The following is a 21,066-nucleotide window of genomic DNA, read 5'->3' on the forward strand; positions in this document are numbered from 1 at the left end:
GACATGGGGCTTGAACTTACGAGCCATGAGATCATGACCTGAGCCCATCAAACACCTGTCCAGCTGAGCCACCCAGGTGCCCCATTGCATCGCATTTTAATTGAGGATGCATGGTCCATATAGGGACATCTTTAGTATTATATACATCTTTGGCTAGAAATTAGGCCAGTTGAATCTACATTTTCTCAAAAAGTGCTCTGCATTTGCTTAAGTTCCCAAAGAAGTTCTTGTTTTGGACCCTGAAGTCAAAACAAATCAGTGCCAAAGAGTGAGCCTGGAAGAGGTGTTTTTCAGCTTTTCTACTAGTAGCTTTACCATTGAAGCTTTTATTTCCTCTGAAAAGAGCTAAATAGGTGGGCCCATAAACCTCTCATATATTCAGTTGGTTTCTGTGATCCTCTTGTACTGCTAAATCCATCATCTTTTGCTGCTCCATATTACTGAACAAGTGGCTTACTGTTTCTGAGGGGAAGAAGAAGCTGGAAATCAGGCAGTTGTTTATGGTTGAGGACCCAGGAGTAGACCTTAAGTTGAAACCAAAAATAACTTTTCCTTCCATGATACATCTGGTTATTTTTGGTTTTCTTACATTAACAACTGGTGAAGAGATATGGGCTAAGAAGCTTTCCTTCTAAAAATACACATTTTATTTTTTTTTTTTTTAATTTTTTTTTTTAATGTTTTTTTATTTATTTCTAGGAGAGAGAGAGACAGCGTGAGCAGGGGAGGGTCAGAGAGAGAGGGAGTCACAGACTGAAACAGGCTCCAGGCTCTGAGCTGGCAGTCAGCACAGAGCCCGACGCGGGGCCCGAACCCACGAACCGCGAGATCATGACCTAAGCGAAAGTCGGACGCTTAACCGACTAAGCCACCCAGGCGCCCCTAAAAATACACATTTTAAAAAAAATTTTTATTTGAGATAGAGTGAGCAAGCGTGAGAGCAAGCGGGGGAAGGGCAGAGAAAGAGGGAGACCAGAGAATCTCTAGAAGGCTTTGCACCATCAGAATGGAGCCTGTTGTGGGACTTGAACCCACAAAATATGATTTATGACCTGAGCTGAAACCAAGAGTCTGGTGCTTAACCAACTGAACCACCCAGGTGCTTCTAAAAATGTACATTTTCTCTGTAGATCAAGAGATAGTAGTCACTCATAAGGTGGTGTGAATTCATTTCAAATGCTTCTAACTTAGTTAAGACCAGCTATACTAATATTTAAATTTGATTTAGGATGGTGGTGGGAGGGAATTTAAGGGTTTATGAATATTTTTAAACGACCAGGCCTTCAGATTTATAACTCTCCTTCTGTCTTTGTGCTTAGGAAAGCATGGAGATATAGAGGGTTCATGGAGAGGAATTTAGAATGTAGGGGAAATGCTAAAGACTGACTTGATGCTTGCTCAGAAAGTGTATTTTCAAAAAAAAAAAAGTGTATTTTCTTTCTTTCTTTTTTTTAATTAATTTTTTTTTTTTTTTTGACAGAGAGAGAGAGGCAGAATGAGAGAGGGGCAGAGAGAGAGGGAGACACAACAGGATTCAAAGCAGGCTTCAGGCTCTGAGCTAGCTGTCAGCACAGAGCCTGACATGGGACTTGAACTCACAAACCGTGAGATCATGCCCTGAGCGGAAGTCAGACGCTTAACTGACTGAGCCACCCAGGTGCCCCCCTATTTTGAGAGAGAAAGTGAGCACCTGCGTGTGGGGGCCTGTGCACAGTGGGGGAGGGGCAGAGAGAAAGGGGCTTAAATCTGACTGTCAACGTGGAGCTTGACATGGGGCTCAAACCCAAGAACTGTGAGATAGTGACTTGAGCTGAAGTTGGAGGTTAACCAAGTGAGCCACTCAGGCGCCCCAGAGATATTTTCATAATACAGAACTTAGGTCTTGGCAGTTGAGGGTTTGGGTTGAAAGAGCTCAGGTGTGTCGCAGAATCTACAGTTTCAGTGGCAAGTACTGGCAGGTTAATTATTTTGTTAAAACCTGTGGAGAGGGGTGCCTGGTGGCTCTGTGCTGACAGTGTGCCTACTTGGGATTCTGTCTGCTCTCTCTCTGCTCTCCTCTGCTCATGCGGTCTCGGTCTCTCTCAAATAAACTTTAAAAATTATTAAAAAAAAAAAAAAAAGACCTGTGGAGAAGCAGAGCATTACTGAAAGGATTTTAGTGAATGCTGTACAAAGACCTTATTGTGATATATTATTGATTTAAAGTAAAACTACATCACCGCAGTTATAGATTACAATGTTTTTGGTAAAATCTTAATTTTAATTTATTTTTATTTTTTTAAATGTCTTTTTATTTATTTCTCAGAGAGAGAGAGACAGCGTGAGCAGGGGAGGGTCAGAGAGAGAGGGAGACACAGAATCCGAAGCAGGCTCCAGGCTCTGAGCTAGCTGTCAGCATAGAGCCCAACTCGGGGCTCAAACCCGCGAACCATGAGATCATGACCTGAGCCAAAGTCGGACGCTTAACTGACAGAGCCACCCAGGCACCCCAATTTTAATTTAATTATTAATTTTAAGTTTAATTACTGTTCTTGTCTTTATCCAAGATACCAAGTAAATAGTTGGTGCAAGAAGATTGGATCAAGAGGCAGGTTTGAGAAAGTAAGGAACTCAGTCAGAGTGGTTAGTTTTATAATACCTCACGTTATGACTTAATTTGAAGTTATCTGTATAACTTCTTATCCTATTTACTAAATTCATAAGGGCAAGGTCATTTCTTTTTCCTCTTTTTTTTTTTTTTTTTTTTTGCCGTCTGGTATAGTAACTTGTACATAGTAGGCTCTTATTTTGTTGAGCCAGCGAGTGCTTGGCTGGTTCAGTCAGTAGAGAATGCAACTCTAGATCTCAGGGTCATGAATTCGAGGCCCATTTTGCATTTAGAGGCTACTTAAAAAATTTTTTTTTTCTAATGAGAAATTGTTGAGCAAATTAAGAAAGAAATGCCTTTTGGGTGCTTGGATGGCTCAGTTGGTAAGTAAGTGTTCTGTCTCTTTATCTCACCTCATCTTGATCTCAGGGTTGTTAGCTCTTAAGAAAAGAAAAAAAAATGCCTGTTGAGTATCCATTGGAGGTTGCTTTCAGAATTATGAAATCTGAAATCACTACTCATTTATATTAAGGAGCCACAAGATGTGAAATTTCTCTTGAATAGTTGCATGCATTTTGACCACGAGCCTGCATTTATGCAGAAGAGCGTTCTTAATTGAGTCTGAAAACACACAATACATGTTTACCAAGTAAATTGATAACTACTTTGAGGCTTGTGTGTATAGTTTTAAATTACAAAAGTTTTTGTACACATCTTTATGTTGTTGCTTGTCATACTTTCCCATTTTTCCTAGTTTTAAGAAGAGACTCAGAGTAACTGGAACTTACCCAAAGTTTTGAGGTCATTCTCTAAATTTTGTAGTTTGGGGACACCTGACTGGCTCAGTCGGAAGACCAAACAATTCTTGATTTCAAAGTTGTGAGTTTGAGCTCTATGTTGGGTGTAGAGATTAGTAAAAAAAAAAAAAAAATTTTTTTCAAAAAGTATATATATGGTTAAATTTTGTAGTTTGAACTAAATTCATTCCATTATCCAGGTGCCTTTTAAAGTAAAATTAAGATAAAAACAAGAATTATAGTACATTAGAATCAGTAATTTTTTTTTCACATCAATACAATTAGTCTAGTCTTCTTTATTATATTTTAAAAATTCCAGGGGCACCTGGGTGGCTCAGTCGGTTAAGCATCTGTCTTTGGCTCAGGTCACAATCTCACAGTTCGTAGGTTCAAGCCTCTTTAGGCTGACAGTCCAGAGCCTGAAGCCTGCTTCAGATTCTGTGTATCCTCAACCCCCACCTCCTCTCCTTTCTATTACCTCTCTCCCACTTGTGCACACTCTCTCAGAAATAAATACATATTAAAAAAATAATAAAGTCCTATAAATAGTTATTGATTTGTGAGAAACATTACAACATGGATTTTTTAAAATTTTTTATGTTACATATGCAAGTTGTGGGAGAAAGACCTGTACATTTAGGGTTGGTTGGTTCTTAGAGTAGAAGTACATGAGTTTGTTTTTTAACTGGTATTTCCACATTATAGAAAGCAGAAGGGGAAAAGAGATGCAGTTGCTTCAGTCCCTGGCCTATCTGACACTACATTTTTCTTTCTTTTCTTTTTTTTTTTTTTAATGCTTGCATTTTGTTGTATATAGCTACCTAGTGTTTTTCATTTGTTTAACTTACACATCTTTTTGTTTATTTTATTTTATTTTATTTTATTTTTTTTTAAACTTTTTTTTAATATTTTTTTAATTTATTTCTATGAGAGAGAGAGAGAGAGAGAGAGAGAGAGACAGCGTGAGCAGGGGAGGGTCAGAGAGAGAGACACAGACTCTGAAACAGGCTCCAGGCTCTGAGCTGGCAGTCAGCACAGAGCCCGATGCGGGGCTCGAACCCACGAACCGCGAGATCATGACCTAAGCGAAAGTCGGACGCTTAACCGACTATGCCACCCAGGCGCCCCTTTGTTTATTTTAAATGGTGGCTGTAATGGTGGCTGTCATAGTGTGTATACATGTGTATTTTGATTTTTTTCATATCATTAAATTTTCAACTCTGATTTCGTTAATGTAAATATTGTTAGTTTGTGAAAGTATTTGAGCAAGACAGTCTGGAAAACTGAAAGCTTTGCAGATGTATTGTGTAGTATGTTACTCCCTGTAACTGATTAGGGGTCAGAATATTAGCTATTAAAGGAAGAAAGGAAAAGAAAATGATAAAGTATCAGTATCTAAGAAAAATCAGTAAATCAAATGAAGTTTAGTTTTGTGAAGTTAAGAACAATACCAAATCTGCATTTAATTGGACTACAGAGATGTTTTGTTAGAGAAAAACATGTTTGTTTTGTGTACTAACTTGTTTTACAGTGGTTTTCATTTTCTTTTTCTTCCCCCCTTCCTTACCCTGCATTTTCCTTGTTTTTTGTTTTGTTTTGTTTTTTAAAGAATGCAAGGCCAGAAACTGTCACTAATGATGATGAAGAAGCTTTAGATGAAGAGACGAAGAGGAGAGATCAAATGATCAAAGGGGCCATTGAAGTTTTAATTCGAGAATACTCCAGTGAGCTCAATGCCCCCTCACAAGAATCTGACTCTCACCCCAGGAAGAAGAAGAAGGAAAAGAAGGAGGACGTATGTGTTACTGATTTCTGACAACAGAGTCATTTCTACAGTTTACTTTTTATGGTGTCACTCTTGTGCTTTTATAGCATGTCAACTTTCAAGGGGAAAATAAAATGACTAGCATTTACAACAATATACAGCTAAGCCCAATTTGACCATGTTTAATCAAGTAACTCAGGAGTTTTTTACCAAAACGTTTGTTTTGTGTGTTTGAAATGCACTGGCATCAATGCTTGTGTTTATCTGTGGATTCAAATTTCATAAGGAAAAATCCATTGACTCATGAAGTAGGAGCTGATACTAAGGGATAAAGAAAGTTTTTTGTTTTTGTTTTCTGGCCATGAAGGGGCCGGCTTTACTTTTGTCTCATTCCCTGATACTGTTCTATCCCTGCTCTAAGCAGGAAACCAGATGTCCTTTACTGAGGATTTTCACCCATTCTTTAATTCTTAGACACCTTTATTATAAACACTGCTCATTCCCCTCGGTGGACAGTAACACCATTGAACTTCTAACTGGAAGACTCTGAAAGAGTAGTACAAGATGAAACACTCCTTCCCAGGGTATTCTGTTTTACCACTCTTTGCCTGCCTAAGCTAATTAAACAGTTGGGGTCCAGATTGAAAGAAAATGTTTGGTTTTTAAATGTTCATTTCTTTTGGATAAATTTAGAGAAATTATAAGGAGTATTGTTTTTGAAATTTTGAAAGTATGTTTTGTGCATGGATTGCATGTGCCATGATAAAGTACTGTGAAACCTACCCTATAGTTTTTAATGTGAAGGGGTAGTTACACTTATCTTATTTTGAATTTCAGTGCCTTACTACTTTATTTTGAATTTCACTTTTTTTTTTTTTTTTTACAAATAGTTTATTGTCAAATTAGTTTCTACGTAACACTCAGTGCTCATCCCCAAAGTGCCCTCCTCCATGCCCATCCCCCCTCCCCCCCACATCCATCAGTCCTCAGTTTTTGTCAGCATTCAAGAGTCTCTCATGGTTTGCCTCTCTCCCTTTCCCCCACCATTTCCGCCCTTCTTCTCCCCCTTGTTCCTCCGTCAAGTTCCTCCTAATCCTCCTATACGTGCAAACATATGATATTTGTCCTTCTCTGCCTGACTTATTTCGCTCAGCATAACCCCCTCAAGGTCCATCCATGTTGCTACACATGGCCAGATTTCATTGTTTCTCATTGCCATGTAGTATTCCATGGTATAGATAAACCACATCTTCTTGATCCATTCATCTGTTGATGGACACTTAGGCTCTTTCCATGTTTTAGCTATTGTGGAGAGTGCTGCTATGAACATTGGGGTACATGTGCTCCTATGCCTCAGCATTTCTGTATCCCTTGGGTAAATTCCTAGCAGTGCTATTGCTGGGTCATAAGGGAGTTCTATTGTTAGTTTCCTGAGGAACCTCCACACTGTTTTCCAGAGGGGCTGTACCAGTTTACATTCCCACCAACAGTGTAGGAGGGTGCCCGTTTCTCCACATCCTCGCCAGCATCTAGAGTTCTCTGATTTGCTCATTTTAGCCACTCTGACTGGCGTGAGGTGGTATCTCAGTGTGGTTTTGATTTGTATTTCCCTGATGAGGAGGGATGCTGAGCATCGTTTCATGTGTCTGTTGGCCATCTGGATGTCCTCTTTGGAGAAGTGTCTGTTCATGTCTTCTGCCCATTTCTTCACTGGGTTGTTTGTTTTTCGGGCGTGTAGTTTGGTGAGTTCCTTATAGATTCTGGATATTAACCCTTTATCTGATATGTCATTTGCAACTATCTTTTCCCATTCCGTTGGTTGCCTATTAATTTTCTGGGTTGTTTCCTTGGCTGTGCAGAAGCTTTTAATCTTGATGAGGTCCCAACAGTTTATTTTTGCTCTTGATTCCCTTGCTTTTGGGGATGTGTCAAGTAAGAAGTTGCTGCGGTGGAGGTCAAGGAGGTTGTTTCCTGCTTTCTCCTCTAGGGTGTTGATAGTTTCCTGTCTCACGTTCAGGTCCTTTATCCATTTTGAGTTGATTTTTGTGCATGGTGTGAGAAAATGATCTAGTTTCATTCTTCTGCATGTTGCTGTCCAGTTCTCCCAACACCATCTGTTAAAAAGGCTGTCTTTTTTCCATTGGATATTCTTTCCTGCTTTGTCAAAGATCAGTTGGCTGTATACTTTTGGGTCCACTTCTGAGTTCTCAATTCTGTTCCATTGGTCTATGGGTCTGTTTTTGTGCCAATACCATACTGTCTTGAGGATGACAGCTTTGTAGTAGAGGCTGAAGTCTGGGATGGTGATACCTCCCGTTTTGGTTTTATTTTTCAGTATTACTTTGGCTATTCGGGGTCTTTTGTGGTTCCATACAAATTTTTGGATAGTTTGTTCTAGTTTTGAGAAGTATGCTGGTGCAATTTTGATTGGAATTGCATTGAATGTGTAGAGTGCTTTAGGTAGTAATGACATCTTAACTATATTTATTCTTCCTATCCATGAGCATGGAATGTTTTTCCATTTCTTTGTGTCTTCTTCAATTTCCTTCATAAGTTTTCTATAGTTTTCATCATACAGATCTCTTGTATCCTTGGTTAGGTTTATTCCGAGGTATTTTATGGTTTTTTGTGCAATTGTGAATGGGATCAGTTTCTTGATTTCTCTTTCTGTTGCTTCATTATTGGTGTATAAAAATGCAACCGATTTCTGTACGTTGATTTTGTACCCTGCAACTTGGCTGAATTCTTGGATCAGTTCTAGTAGGCTTCTGGTGGAGTCTGTCGGGTTTTCTATGTAGAGTATCATGTCATCTGCGAAGAGTGAAAGTTTGACTTCCTCTTTGCCAATTCTGATGCCTTTGATTTCCTTTTGTTGTCTGATGGCTGATGCTAGGACTTCCAGCACTATGTTAAACAACAGTGGTGAGAGTGGACATCCCTGTCGTGTTCCTGATCTCAGGGGGAAAGCTCTCAGTTTTTCCCCGTTGAGGATGATGTTAGCTGAAGGCTTCTCATAGATGGCTTTGATGATGTTTAAGTAGGTTCCTTCTATCCCAACTTTCTCGAGAGTCTTTATTAAGAAGGGATGCTGTATTTTGTCAAATGCTTTTTCTGCATCTATTGACAGGATCATATGGTTTTTATCTTTTCTTTTATTGATATGATGGATCACATTGATTGATTTGCGAATGTTGAACCAGCCCTGTAACCCAGGAATGAATCCCACTTGATCTTGGTGGATGATTCTTTTGATATGCTGCTGGATTCGATTTGCAAGGATCTTGTTGAGAATTTTTGCATCCGTATTCATCAAGGATATTGGCCTATAGTTCTCTTTTTTTGTTGGATCTCTGTCTGGCTTGGGAATCAGAGTGATGCTGGCTTCATAAAATGAGTCCGGGAGTTTTCCTTCGACTTCTATTTTTTGGAATAGCTTGAGAAGAATTGGGATTAATTCTGTTTTAAATGTCTGGTAGAATTCCCCAGGGAAACCATCAGGTCCAGGGCTCTTATTTGTTGGGAGATTTTTGATCACTGATTCGATTTCTTCACTCGTTATGGGTCTGTTCAGGTTTTCTATTTCTTCCCGTGTGAATTTTGGTAGTGAGTGTGTGTTTAGGAATTTGTCCATTTCTTCTAAGTTGTCCAATTTGTTGGCATATAATTTTTCATAGTATTCCCTGATAATTGCTTGTATTTCTGAGGGGTTGGTTGTAATAAGTCCATTTTCATTCATAATTTTGTCTATTTGGGTGCTCTCTCTTTTCTTTTTGATAAGCCTGGCTAGAGGTTTGTCAATTTTGTTTACTTTTTCAAAAAACCAACTCTTGGTTTCATTGATCTGTTCAATTGTTTCTTTGGTCTCTATGTTGTTTATTTCTGCTCTAATTTTTACTATTTCTCTTCTTCTACTGGGTTTAGGGCGTTCTTGTTGCTCTGCCTCTAGCTCCTTTAGGTGAGCTGTTAGATTTTGGACTTGTGCTTTTTCTAATCTCTTGAAATAGGCCTGGAGAGCAATGTACTTTCCTCTTAGGACTGCCTTGGCCGCATCCCATAGATTTTGAATTGTTGTGTTTTCATTTTCATTTGTTTCCATATATTTTTTAATTTCCTCTCTAATTGCCTGATTGGCCCATTCATTCTTTAGAAGGGTGTTCTTTAACCTCCATGTTTTTGGCGGTTTTCCAGACTTCTTCCTGTAATTGATTTCAAGTTTCAAAGCATTGTGATCTGACAGTGTGCATGGTATGATCTCTATTCTTTTATATTTATTGAGGGCTGCTTTATGTCCCAGTATGTGATCTATCTTGGAGAATGTGCCATGCGCACTTGAGAAGAAAGTAAATTCCCTGGCCTCAGGATGTAAAGTTCTAAATATATCCGTCAGATCCATCTGGTCCAATGTGTCTTTCAAGTCCATTATTTCTTTAGTGATTTTCTGTCTGGTTGACCTATCCATTGCTGTAAGCGGAGTATTAAAGTCCCCTGCTATTAGCACATTCTTATCTATAAGCTTGTTTCTGTTTGTGATTAATTGTTTTAGATATTTAGGTGCTCCCATATTCGGTGCGTAGACATTTATGATTGTTAGTTCTTCCTGATGGATGGACCCTGTAATTATTATGTAGTGCCCTTCTTCATCTCTTGTGATTGTCTTTAATTTAAAGTCCAGTTTGTCTGATATAAGTATCGCTACTCCGGCTTTCTTTTGATTTCCTGTAGCATGATATATATTTCTCCATCCCCTTACTTTTAATCTGAAGGTATCTTCCCGTCTAAAATGAGTTTCTTGTAGACAGCATATTGATGGATTTTGTTTTTTAATCCATTCTGCTACCCTATGTCTTTTGATTGGAGCATTCAGCCCATTTACTGAATTTCACTTTCAATTTGCTTTCCAGACAAATACATTTTTATTACTTGGCTTGTTTTTCCTCATGTGGTTTTAACCTGTCTAGTGAAATGCCAGTTGTTGGGAATGGGAATTGATAATCATATTATAGGGTAATTGAGGTTTTAGAGTTTGTTCTGTTCTTCCTCTTCCAGCATTAATGGGAAAGGAGAAAATTACTAGACATATTTGTTTGATATGGGATGGGAAGAGAGAATCAAAGAAATCCTGCTGTATGGCAGGAATTATGAGTAAATTTTGTTGGTATGATTGTTTCCTGGGTTTGAAGGAAAAAGTCCCGCTAGTAAGACTTCTCTTATTCCATTGCCTGAGGGAGTTGGAGGGTGAAGAGGTGGTAGATGACAGGAGAGGTTCAAGAGAGTGAGTGAAATTTTTTTAATTAAGTAAATTGAAATCAAGAAAATGTCACAGAAATCTCTGACTGCTTATAGTATAAACATACAGAGCATTGTTGTGCAGGGTAATGTAGACTCATTGCTTTTTTTTTTTTTTTTTTAATCTTTGTGGATTTTTCCGCAGATTTTCCGCAGATTTCCAGTGGCCCCACTGATCCCTTACCCACTCATCACTAAGGTGCGTTTACATTGTAGGCATTGACAATGAGTGTTTACTTGCTAATGGCCAGATTTGTGATACTTGTTCATCTGATATCTCACTAGTTGTTACTTATGATACAAGTTTTGTATGTTTAGTTTCTCCTGTCTTTTTTGTAAGATGTACAAAATGTCTAACTTTTAATTTTAATATCTTTGTATTGATGTAGATCTATAATGCATTCATTCCTATCCCCCTTGTCTTTTTTAGGAGGATATAAATGCTATAGAAATGGAAGAAGACAAAAGAGATCTGATATCCCGAGAGATCAGCAAATTCAGAGACACACACAAGGTAGTATTCTTGTTTTTTCACTTGATACCACTCTAGACTTTTTACAGAATCCAAAGCAAACAGACAAAAAAAAAAAAAAAATCAACCTTACATTAGAATATAATTTTAAATGCTTTTTATAGGTTAATTAATATTTAGATAGAGACAAAGAAACAGAAGACCATACCATTTTAAAGTGGTCCTTGACATACTGTGCTTAGTTGTTGCAGTTACTGACTACAGTCACCTCACTTGAATATGAATAAAAGCTAATTTTACTTTTAGATTTTAACATAAACATCAAGAGCAGATTTAAACTAGATTCAGTGGGGCAGCAGGATAACCTACACTGTAGTGTATTTCTGGGGGCAGTTATTTAACTTAATCATAGGAAAACCTTTGCTTTAGGGCTGAGATTGAAATTTAAGATTTATATTTGTGTAGATTTAAGTTGAGAGGGGGAGATTTTACAAAGTAGGTCAGTGATTACCAGACTTACCAAATTTTAGATGCATGGAAGAACTGTAAATTCCCATAAAGCTAATCTATTCATTGACCCCCACCATTATGATAGAGATCATATGGTGACTAATGCAAGATGAAACTCTCAGCTTGGAAAGTAACAAGGAATAGGATGTAAGTATGAGCTTCTGTTTTTTATTATATTTATGGATGCCCCCTCAGAAAAATATGCAAAGGGGTAACTGGCTTGGAAATGGGTATTTGTGCATAGTAAATCCCACTCACGAGTTTTGCCTATTGAAAGCTTCTCTCAATGACAGTGCATCTGTGAATGTTCGCTGGTGTTGAAGGTGATGCTTACGGACGGTAAAATTTTGCAAATACTGCATGAAACGTATTTTCATGTTAGAGATAATAAGATGTTACTGGTTCTTACCCAAAAGATTGAGTGATCTTTAACGCAGTGAAATGTTAAGTGTTCACTTTTTCTTTTATACAATCTTCTTTTTTCTTACTGCTTTCAAAATCCCAAGTTGACAATTAATGCTATTGAATCAGTGCTGCTGAACACTTATTATCCAGATGCCCAGCCCTAGCTCACATACACGGTGCTTTTCCAGGAATTAAGTATCTAAAAGCACAAATAAAATTTTCCCAAATTACTTTTGAGTTTAAATGGTAGTCTGTGGGAAGTCATTTCCAAGGGATACTTTGGTTAGGTTCAATACGCAAATTCAGGGTCTGAGTAAGCTTGAAAATGGTATACAGTTGTGTGTGTGGTTTACCCCTTTGTTGTTATTTGTTAAGCCCTGTCATGTCATTGGTAAAGTATGAGGAAATTGTGTTTTTAACAAATTAATTCAAATTATATTTGCTTCAGAGTTTGAGAAGCTGTCAGGCATTTGACTGCCTTAGACTTCTTTCACTGTTGTTGGGGGGTGGTGACGTTTTGAATTTCTAAAATGTACTTTAAAGAAAGATCAAAATGAAAACAAAAAACAGTTCTTTTTGTTGGGTGGTATGGTTAAAGGGGATCTTTGAAACTCTAGTAACAAAAAATGAGCTCAGTGAACCTTTGCATGTTTTGGTATGAGTTTATTAAATAACCACGGACTGTCAGGGTATCAGCGTGGCAGGGGGCGTCCATTTACAGCACGGACGAGTCTGAAGAGAGAATAAGGTAAGATTTATGATTTTTTTTTTCCTGTCCTTTCCTCTTCATTATTTCATTATTTTCTTACATCTTTTTAGACTCACTTCCATATACTCTTTCTCCAGTGTTTGTCTTAAAATATATATGTGTGTGTATGTGTGCCTCTCCCTACTGCATATAGTGTTTTAGAAATGCATTTAGTGTGGACCAGATTCACTCACTTGTTCATTTACCTAGAACAAAACTTTTGAAATGAGTTCTGAAACAAATTATTAGTTACATAAGTAGAACTATACACCTAAAAAAGAAGTAGTGCAGTGAATAAGCAAAAGTAAAAAAATTAAATCCTACAAAAGAGATTATTATTGGAACAGCTAAAATAAGTCTGTAAGTATCTGTTATCTCAGAAATAAACATTTCTTATAAGTGTGTGACACTGAGGTAAGTTTTATGTAGTTAGCCTCATTTTACAATATGAATTTTTATGGTCCATTAGAACTGTTTCAGAAATTCGAATTCGCCCCTTTAAGTAGCTTACAGTTTCTGTCCTCTTTCTACCATTTCTTTTCTCTTCTCTTTGTAACTTCAGTGTATTCAGTCTTGGCTTTGCCTACATCCTCCTTTGATATAGACTGGCACAGCAGCTGAATATATTGTTTTCTTATGCATTAGCTTCTCTTTCATTATCCTCTGTCAGTTCTTTGATCCATGAGCGAGAGAAAAAGAGTATGACAGGTAAGATTGCTTTTTAAAGTTGTTTTAAATGCTTTACATGACTGAGAAAAGACGAAAAAAATGCACATTTTACTGTTGCAGTTTGAATTTCATTTCGGTGACACTAAACATGGAACCAAAGGGATAAATGTATTTTGTTTTTGTTTTGTTTTTCCTGTTTGGGTTTTTTTTCCTTTTTTTCGGAGTTTGTGTAGAAACCGTGTGGTACACTGGTAATTTTGTCAGGGTACAAACTTGGTCTGACTCTGTTATTTGGTTTATTTGTGAACCATGTACTTGCTCTTCCTCCCAGAAACATAGCTTGTAGGCAAGGTTAATCCAGTGTTGGCGATCCATGTCCTAGCACAGCATCTGTAAGTTCATATGCAATCGTTCCTTCCAAGGATGGATTTATCACTGTTGATATATTTTTATTGTCTTATAGGCATAATGGGCATAAATATGTTGCTTTTAAAATTAAAGTGAAATGAGAATATTATAATTATGTACATTTTTGCTTGAAGTGAGTGTATTTTCAAACTTTTTGTATTTGGTGGGCTGTCCATCTTGTAATGGTGGGAGTAAATGTTTCCATTTAGATAATAGGGCAAATCTTGGCTGAATTCAGCTTATCTTTTGGAGGGTGGGCAAACCAGAGGGTAGAAGATTATTTAGTTTTATTACAGTGGCCTGACTCTATTCTCCCATCTCCCCTCTAAAACCTTCAAGTAGTAACTTTTTAGGTAATGGGAAGTCTGGGGTTATATTTAATATTAGTAGTAAATCAGTAGTTGCACTGATTTACAGAAATTCATAATGAGAGGAGTTACATTTTAGCTAAGTGATTGTATTTATAGAAATTATTTTTAATCACCACATTCCTCATGGTCGTTTTAGTTATTACATAATCATGGAGTGGCCAGCCACACTTGACACAATCTCCCAGCATCCAAGATTGGAGATTCCTGGTCTGTGTAGAGTATCTGGGTTTGCACGCAATCTATATAGTCTTGTGATGGCTTCAGTTTAATTTGTCAAGTAAAACCACAAGTACTTAATCTTAAAGTACCAGTGGTTTGGTTGTTTTTGTTCCCCATTATTGGGCATTGCGCCGGGAAATATCTGAATGCTGGAGTTGCAGAATTAACTCTAAAAGTACTTTTATTGGTTTCTAGAAACTGGAAGAAGAGAAAGGCAAAAAGGAAAAAGAAAGACAGGAAATTGAGAAAGAACGGAGAGAAAGAGAGAGGGAGCGTGAAAGGGAACGAGAAAGGCGAGAACGGGAACGAGAAAGGGAAAGAGAACGTGAACGAGAAAAGGAGAAGGAACGGGAGCGGGAACGAGAACGGGATAGGGATCGTGACCGCACTAAAGAGAGAGATCGCGACCGGGACCGCGAGAGAGACCGGGACCGCGATCGGGAAAGGAGCTCGGATCGGAATAAGGACCGGAGTCGATCAAGGTAAGGTTTGGTGGAAGTTACGTTTGCTGGATTGCTTGAGTAGAACTGCAGGTCTTCATTCTCCAGTGTTTATGTTTCTGTGAGGAGAGAATTTGCTTAGCCATAGAGCATGACTGGCTTATTGACTCATGCACGTAAGCATTGGTTCAAGTAACAGTTTTCAACTTCATAGTTAATTTCTGTCTCAGGGCCGGTTTTACACTGATCCAGAGCACAGTCATTGTCCACCCAGTAGTCCTGGACAGACTTGATTCCCTGTTGTCTCCCTGGGTCGGTGGGCATCTTTTCTAGTTACCGTTTCACTGAGGTCCTGCGTCCTGGGAAATCAGCTGTAGCACCACTGCTTTTAGCCAGCCATGTCTGTACGTGGTCCTGTTAGCCTGCTGTGTGGTCATAACACCCCCCCCCCCCCCCCCCCCCCCCCCCCCCCCCCCCNAACCCCCCCCCCCCCCCCAGCTCTCAGTTTACTCTCAACTTAGGACTCCTAGTAATTTCACCTTTGTTTTGTTTTGTTTTGTTTTACTTAATTATGTTGAATTTAATGAATCATCTCAAATGCTTTAGGAATGAGGTAAAGAAAAAATGAACAAAGGAAGGAAGTGGGGAAGAATAAAAGCTCACCTTTTTCCCCCAAGTTGGTTTTCAGATAATACATTCCTGTGTTGCAGGTTTTCACCTGATTGTAACTGAAAGGAAGTCCATTTTTAGTCAGTCTTCCAGTTGCTGGAACTAGAAATCCAGTGTCCTTAATCTTTAGTGGGCCTTAAAATACTTCTCCTTACTTCTTCTCTGGGAATAATTCTTATCCTTTTGAGTAACCGTTATTGAGAATTTGACATATATACAATGGTGCACTTTTACTACAGATATGAATCCATAAACTATCACTTTATATATGTACATATATTTGTATTTAATGAGATCATTGACACCATGCTACATATGTTCTGCAATTTTTTTTTATCACTTTGACTTAAATATTGGAGAACTTTTCATTGCTGGTAGAGGTAGTTGTAATTTATCCATGCAACATGCCACTGCTCTTTTCTCCACACCTTTGCCAACACTTATCACTAGTGCAATAGGCTATCTTTTAACATGTTTGTCAGTCCTTTGTATTATATCCAGGTTTGTCTGTTTTCTGAGATACTGATAAGCATTAACACTGAATTTAGAATGCAGTTTAGAATTATAGTATGTCTTTCTGTTGAATATAGAGGAGTTAATTCTGCAGAAATCAAATGCTAAATTCTGGCCTGTGAGTTTGTGTATTTTGTAATATATGTTGTCCTACTTTCCCTTGGGTTTTAAAGGAAAACAGAAAGATTGACAGCTTTTGTAAATCTTTTGTTTATATAGAGAAAAGAGCAGAGATCGTGAAAGGGAACGGGAGCGGGAAAGAGAGAGAGAGAGAGAACGGGAACGAGAAAGAGAACGAGAGCGAGAGAGAGAGCGAGAAAGGGAACGAGAACGAGAGAGAGAGAAAGACAAGAAGCGGGACCGAGAAGAGGATGAAGAAGATGCTTATGAACGAAGAAAACTTGAAAGAAAACTCCGCGAGAAAGAAGCTGCTTACCAAGAGGTGAATTGAGGAAATGCTTTAATTTTTTTAATTAAAAAAATTTTTTTAGGGGCGCCTGGGTGGCTTAGTTGGTTAAGCGTCCGACTTTCGCTTGGGTCATGATCTCGCGGTTCGTGGGTTCGAGCCCCGCGTCGGGCTCTGTGCTGACTGCCAGCTCAGAGCCTGGAGCCTCTTTCAGTCTGTGACTCCCTCTCTCTCTGACCCTCCCCTGCTCACGCTGTCTCTCTCTCTCTCTCTCCTAGAAATAAATAAAACATTAAAAAAAAAAAAAAATTTAAAAAAAAAATTTTTTTAATGTTTATTTTTGAGAGAGAACAAGTGTGAGTGGGGAGGGGAGAGACAGTAGTGGGGAACAGAGTGCCCAAAGCGGGCTCTGTGCTGACAGCAGAGAGCCTGATGCGAGGCTTGAACTCCCAAACTATGAGGATCATGACCTCGGCCGAAGTTGGACAATTAACTGATTAACCCACTCAGGCACCCCAGAAAGCTTTGCTACTCAGTAGGTTAGTCAAAAACATTGGGGCCCTTTGCTTACATTTCTGAAGCATTGACAATTTTTTTTTTTTTTTATAGCGCCTTAAGAATTGGGAAATCAGAGAACGGAAGAAAACCCGGGAGTATGAGAAGGAGGCCGAAAGAGAAGAAGAAAGAAGAAGAGAAATGGTAATTATTCTAGGTTAAAATAAACGATTTTTCAGATGAAAATCAGATCAAATTCTTTACCATTAAGTAATTAGAGGTTACTTTATAATTAAAATGTAGAAGCTCTCACTGTGGATAACGTAATTTTTACAGATTTCAAGTAATCTTCAGACAATTCCAGTCCACCAAAATCTTTCTTACTCTAAATTTTTCATATTTTTGGTGCCTATAAACAAAATTACCTTTTGGCAATACCATTGAAGTAAATCTGTCATAGAGGAATGTATAAAATGATTATTTATAGAACATTCTTTGATTAAGAATCTGCAACATTTTGAATTTGAAGAACCATTGATCCTGTACTATGTTGGTATAGTACATGTGGATGAAGAGAATAGTGTCAGAGAAGAACTTTTTCTCTTGATGTTTTTATTTAAATTCCCGTTAGTTAACATACAGTGTTAAGAAAGACCTCTGTTTTTATAAACCAAAATTATTATCTTCAGTATATAACATTTATGAATTGCTTTTTTCCCCTATGCTACCTTTCAGATACATAATAAAAGATGAACCTTGTGTTCTGCATTTACACTTTGATAAACTCTAATAGCGAAGCAGTTCTCATAGGCGGTTACTAAGTCAAATGACAAAAGATTTTATCATAGTATTTGCTTTAGTAGTATGTTCCATGTGTTCTGTCTTTGCTGGAATTTCATGAAGGTTTCTTTATCTCCAGTTTGGAGATTATTCTTCCAAAAACTTCACTGAAATTAGGAATCTTCAAATAGCTTTTGAACATGAAACATAAAGGGAGTTTTTGTAAGTAACCAAAAGAGGGTGCATGTAGCACTAAATAGATAGTATAGGTTTTTGTGTAGTAGGTCCGTAATGCCAGAGAAAGATTGAAGTTGATTTCATTTCTCCTGAATTGGTGCTCCCATTCTAGAATTTCTTTCTCATCCCTAGGTTAGAAAATAGGAAGAGAATAATATAGTGAGAAAGTTAAGCTAAGAAATGTTTGCCATGAACAACATGGTGGAATAGGATTTAACAAGCAAATCTGAAATCTCTCTAGAGAAAAATTTCGTTATTCTTTCTTTGAGAGCTTTAAAAAAGTCCTGTTACAAAAGTGGTTACTTGCTCATTAAATAAACATAAGTAACAGAAGTATATGATGTAAAAAGTGAAAGTTTCTACTCCTCAGGACTGAACTTATGTTTGTATTTTAGTATGTATGTCATGGACCTTCCTTTGTTTTATTTAGGTATTTGTAAGTTTTGTTGTTTCTACTTGACACCTGTTTTCATTCGTTTGACACATTTGTATGTACATTATATCCCAGCCTTGGGCTTGTGCTGGGTACTGGCCATACAAGAGTAACTAATGCTTCTAACTTTAGGTAGGTAGTTACTGTAGTGTGTGTGAGTGTTTAAGTATAGTAAAGGTGTGTTTACAGTATTTAGGGAATATAGAGAAAAAAATGACTAATTCTGTCTGGGGATGGGAATTCATGATAGAGAGATGGTTAGGTTAGAGAAGTCTTTACAAAGAGGGAACATTTGAACTCGATGAAATGTATTAAAATTTTACTTCAGTCAAAATAACAAACATTATATTTAGAAGCCTACTATTATCTGCTTTGTATGTAGATATAAAAATTTTTGATATAACGAGGATATAAATTATAAGTAAATATTTACTTATGTGTATTGTATAGCTTTATGTAATTGTTCCCTGTAAGTGCTATTAAATATAATAGTTACATTTGAAATTCTAAAAATAAAAGTAAGAGAGTCCTGTATTTTCATGGTTTGTGTACTCAAAGTTAGATAGGCATTACATTTATTGATTGGTTGGAGGAAAGAGTACACATGTGCAAGTGGGGAAGTGGAGGGGGTGGGGGTAGTGGAGAACCTTAAGCAGGCTCCATGTCCAACACAGATTCTAACCTGGGGCTTGATCATGTGAACCTTGAGATCATGACCTGAGCCGAAATTAAGAGTTGGATGCTTAACTGACTGAGCCACCCAGGCACCCCTAGATTTTTATGCATGAACATAGTTTGAATTTTCAGTCCTAGATTTTATAAAAACTACATTCTATAGCATAATATACCTACAAATGAAATGTAGAAATTTTCTGGAGTTAATACAGTCCATAAAATAGCTTATAGTTTTGTTTCTTGGTATGCTCAACTTTCATTACTGTGCTTTGAAGATTATATTCAGAAAGTAAATACTATATTTGGTCTTTAGCAAGGATAAGTCCTAAATCTGACTTGTTGCATGAGTAAAGGATAAAATATATCTACACTTATTTAAGTTTAATATATGAAGTACATGAGAATTATAAAATTCAAGTGATATGGATGAGAAAAATCTATTTCCAAGAAAGGAGGAGGGGGTGACCTACATGACTTTTTAGCGGGTCACTTAATATCACCTACATATTAATTTTGCATATTTTGTTTTTAATTTTCTCACAGGCAAAAGAAGCTAAACGACTAAAAGAATTCTTAGAAGATTATGATGATGATAGAGATGATCCCAAATATTACAGGTAATAAAGTTGTGCTTTACGAGCTCATGGTTTCAGTATTTTATTAGCTATATGTTCCCTACTGGAGGGTGCAGGTTCACTCAGTGGATAAGATAGAATCTGCATGTTCTACCTTGTAATCACTGCCATATTTGATACATTGTTTTTGGGAGTGCAGGGGACAACTGTTGGAAAGGATCAACAGTTCTATCTTGTGGGGGGGGGATTTCCATAATCCTATTAAAACAGATTAGTTTTCTTTTAAGTGTTTTAAAGAGGTTCAGTTTTTATGACCAGTTATAACTAGTCTTGATAACTATTTAAGATAGTCTAAAAATCTTTGTCTACAAGGATTTCAAGGATGTTACAAAGCAAACTGAACACCATCCCATCCCCTGCCCAGTTGACATGTATTTGTGAAGTGAAGGTTGTAAAGCCTACCTTCCCTCGTGTCATGTTCCCATGGCATTTCTAAACTACTCTTATTTTAGGGGTACCTGGGTGGCTCAGTCAGTCGAGGGTCTGACTGGCTCAGGTCATGATCTCACAGGGCTCTGTGCTGACAGATCAGAGCCTAGAGCCTGCTTCAGACTCCGTGTCTCCCTTGCTCTGTGCCCTCCCCTGCTTGTGCTCTCTTTCCAAAATAAACATTTAACAAAAAAAAACAAACTACTCTCAGTTTAGCTCTGTGACAGTAGTGTGAATTTGTTTGCTTTGTTCTCCTTCCTCCATTCCAAACTATAATTTCCCTTAGACTATGGACAATATCGTGATTTTTTTTTTATCTCATGTACCTGACATCCAGGCGTGTAGTAAAGGCATTTAATATATAATTTTAAAATTACTCATTTCACATAATTAAAACATTGGAATTAGCAACTTAAAAGCATGCCAAGGATTTGGCAAAAACAATGTAATTTGTAAAATGGAAAAAAAAAGTCAAAAGTATTGAATCATAAAATCAATATTAAAGAATTTCAACATTCTGGGGGGGTATATAATAAACAGCTAGTTAGGGAGACTCTCTGCTTTCTGTTGATTCTGCACTACTTCCTTCTAGGATGTATTCCGTTATAGAAAGAATTGACTTAAATTGAAGATAAAGAACTACTCTTTGTGGTATTACTACTCCTTGTATTAATTTTTCAGAACTTAGCATCCAAGAGAACGCAAATTATGCGTTGGGGTTTCCCTGTGTAATGAGTACAAAATGAGAGCTTTCTTTCATCCGAAAACTTGTTTTCACCTGAAAACTTTTCTACTTGTTTTAGATACGTATATAAAATGACTTGAGGCACCTGGGTGACTCAGTCAATTAAGCATCTGACTTTTGATATCAGTTCCGGTCATGATCTCATGGTTCCTGAGATTGAGCCCCGAGTAAGCACCGAGCCCACTTGGGATTCTCTCTCCTAACACTCTGCCCTTTCCGCGCTCTTGTGTTTGCGTTCTCTCCTTCTCAGGACAAACCTAAAAAAATAAATAAAATGACTTAAGAAAAAGGCATGGTGGTAAATGAGAAGACAGTGTTTCTTTATTAAACATTAGTGGGTAGAGAGCACATTGTCTTGGGGGTTGGTCTTCT

General features: G+C 37.6%; 1 protein-coding gene across 1 annotated transcript in view; it reads left to right on the forward strand.

Moving 5' to 3' along the window:
• Nucleotides 1–21,066, forward strand: part of RBM25 (RNA binding motif protein 25) — a 60,178-nt gene that overhangs the window by 26,237 nt on the left and 12,875 nt on the right. Inside the window, exons 7-13 of the mRNA XM_039219931.1 lie at nucleotides 4,994–5,179; nucleotides 10,581–10,634; nucleotides 10,866–10,949; nucleotides 14,433–14,719; nucleotides 16,079–16,301; nucleotides 16,875–16,964; nucleotides 19,429–19,502. Coding sequence (XP_039075862.1) covers nucleotides 4,994–5,179; nucleotides 10,581–10,634; nucleotides 10,866–10,949; nucleotides 14,433–14,719; nucleotides 16,079–16,301; nucleotides 16,875–16,964; nucleotides 19,429–19,502 — 998 coding nt within the window. The remainder of the gene's footprint in view (nucleotides 1–4,993; nucleotides 5,180–10,580; nucleotides 10,635–10,865; nucleotides 10,950–14,432; nucleotides 14,720–16,078; nucleotides 16,302–16,874; nucleotides 16,965–19,428; nucleotides 19,503–21,066) is intronic.

The sequence above is a fragment of the Hyaena hyaena genome, unplaced genomic scaffold (genome assembly GCF_003009895.1).
Source record: "Hyaena hyaena isolate Hyena2069 unplaced genomic scaffold, ASM300989v1 scaffold_851, whole genome shotgun sequence".
In the NCBI taxonomy this organism is placed as follows: Eukaryota; Metazoa; Chordata; class Mammalia; order Carnivora; family Hyaenidae; genus Hyaena; species Hyaena hyaena.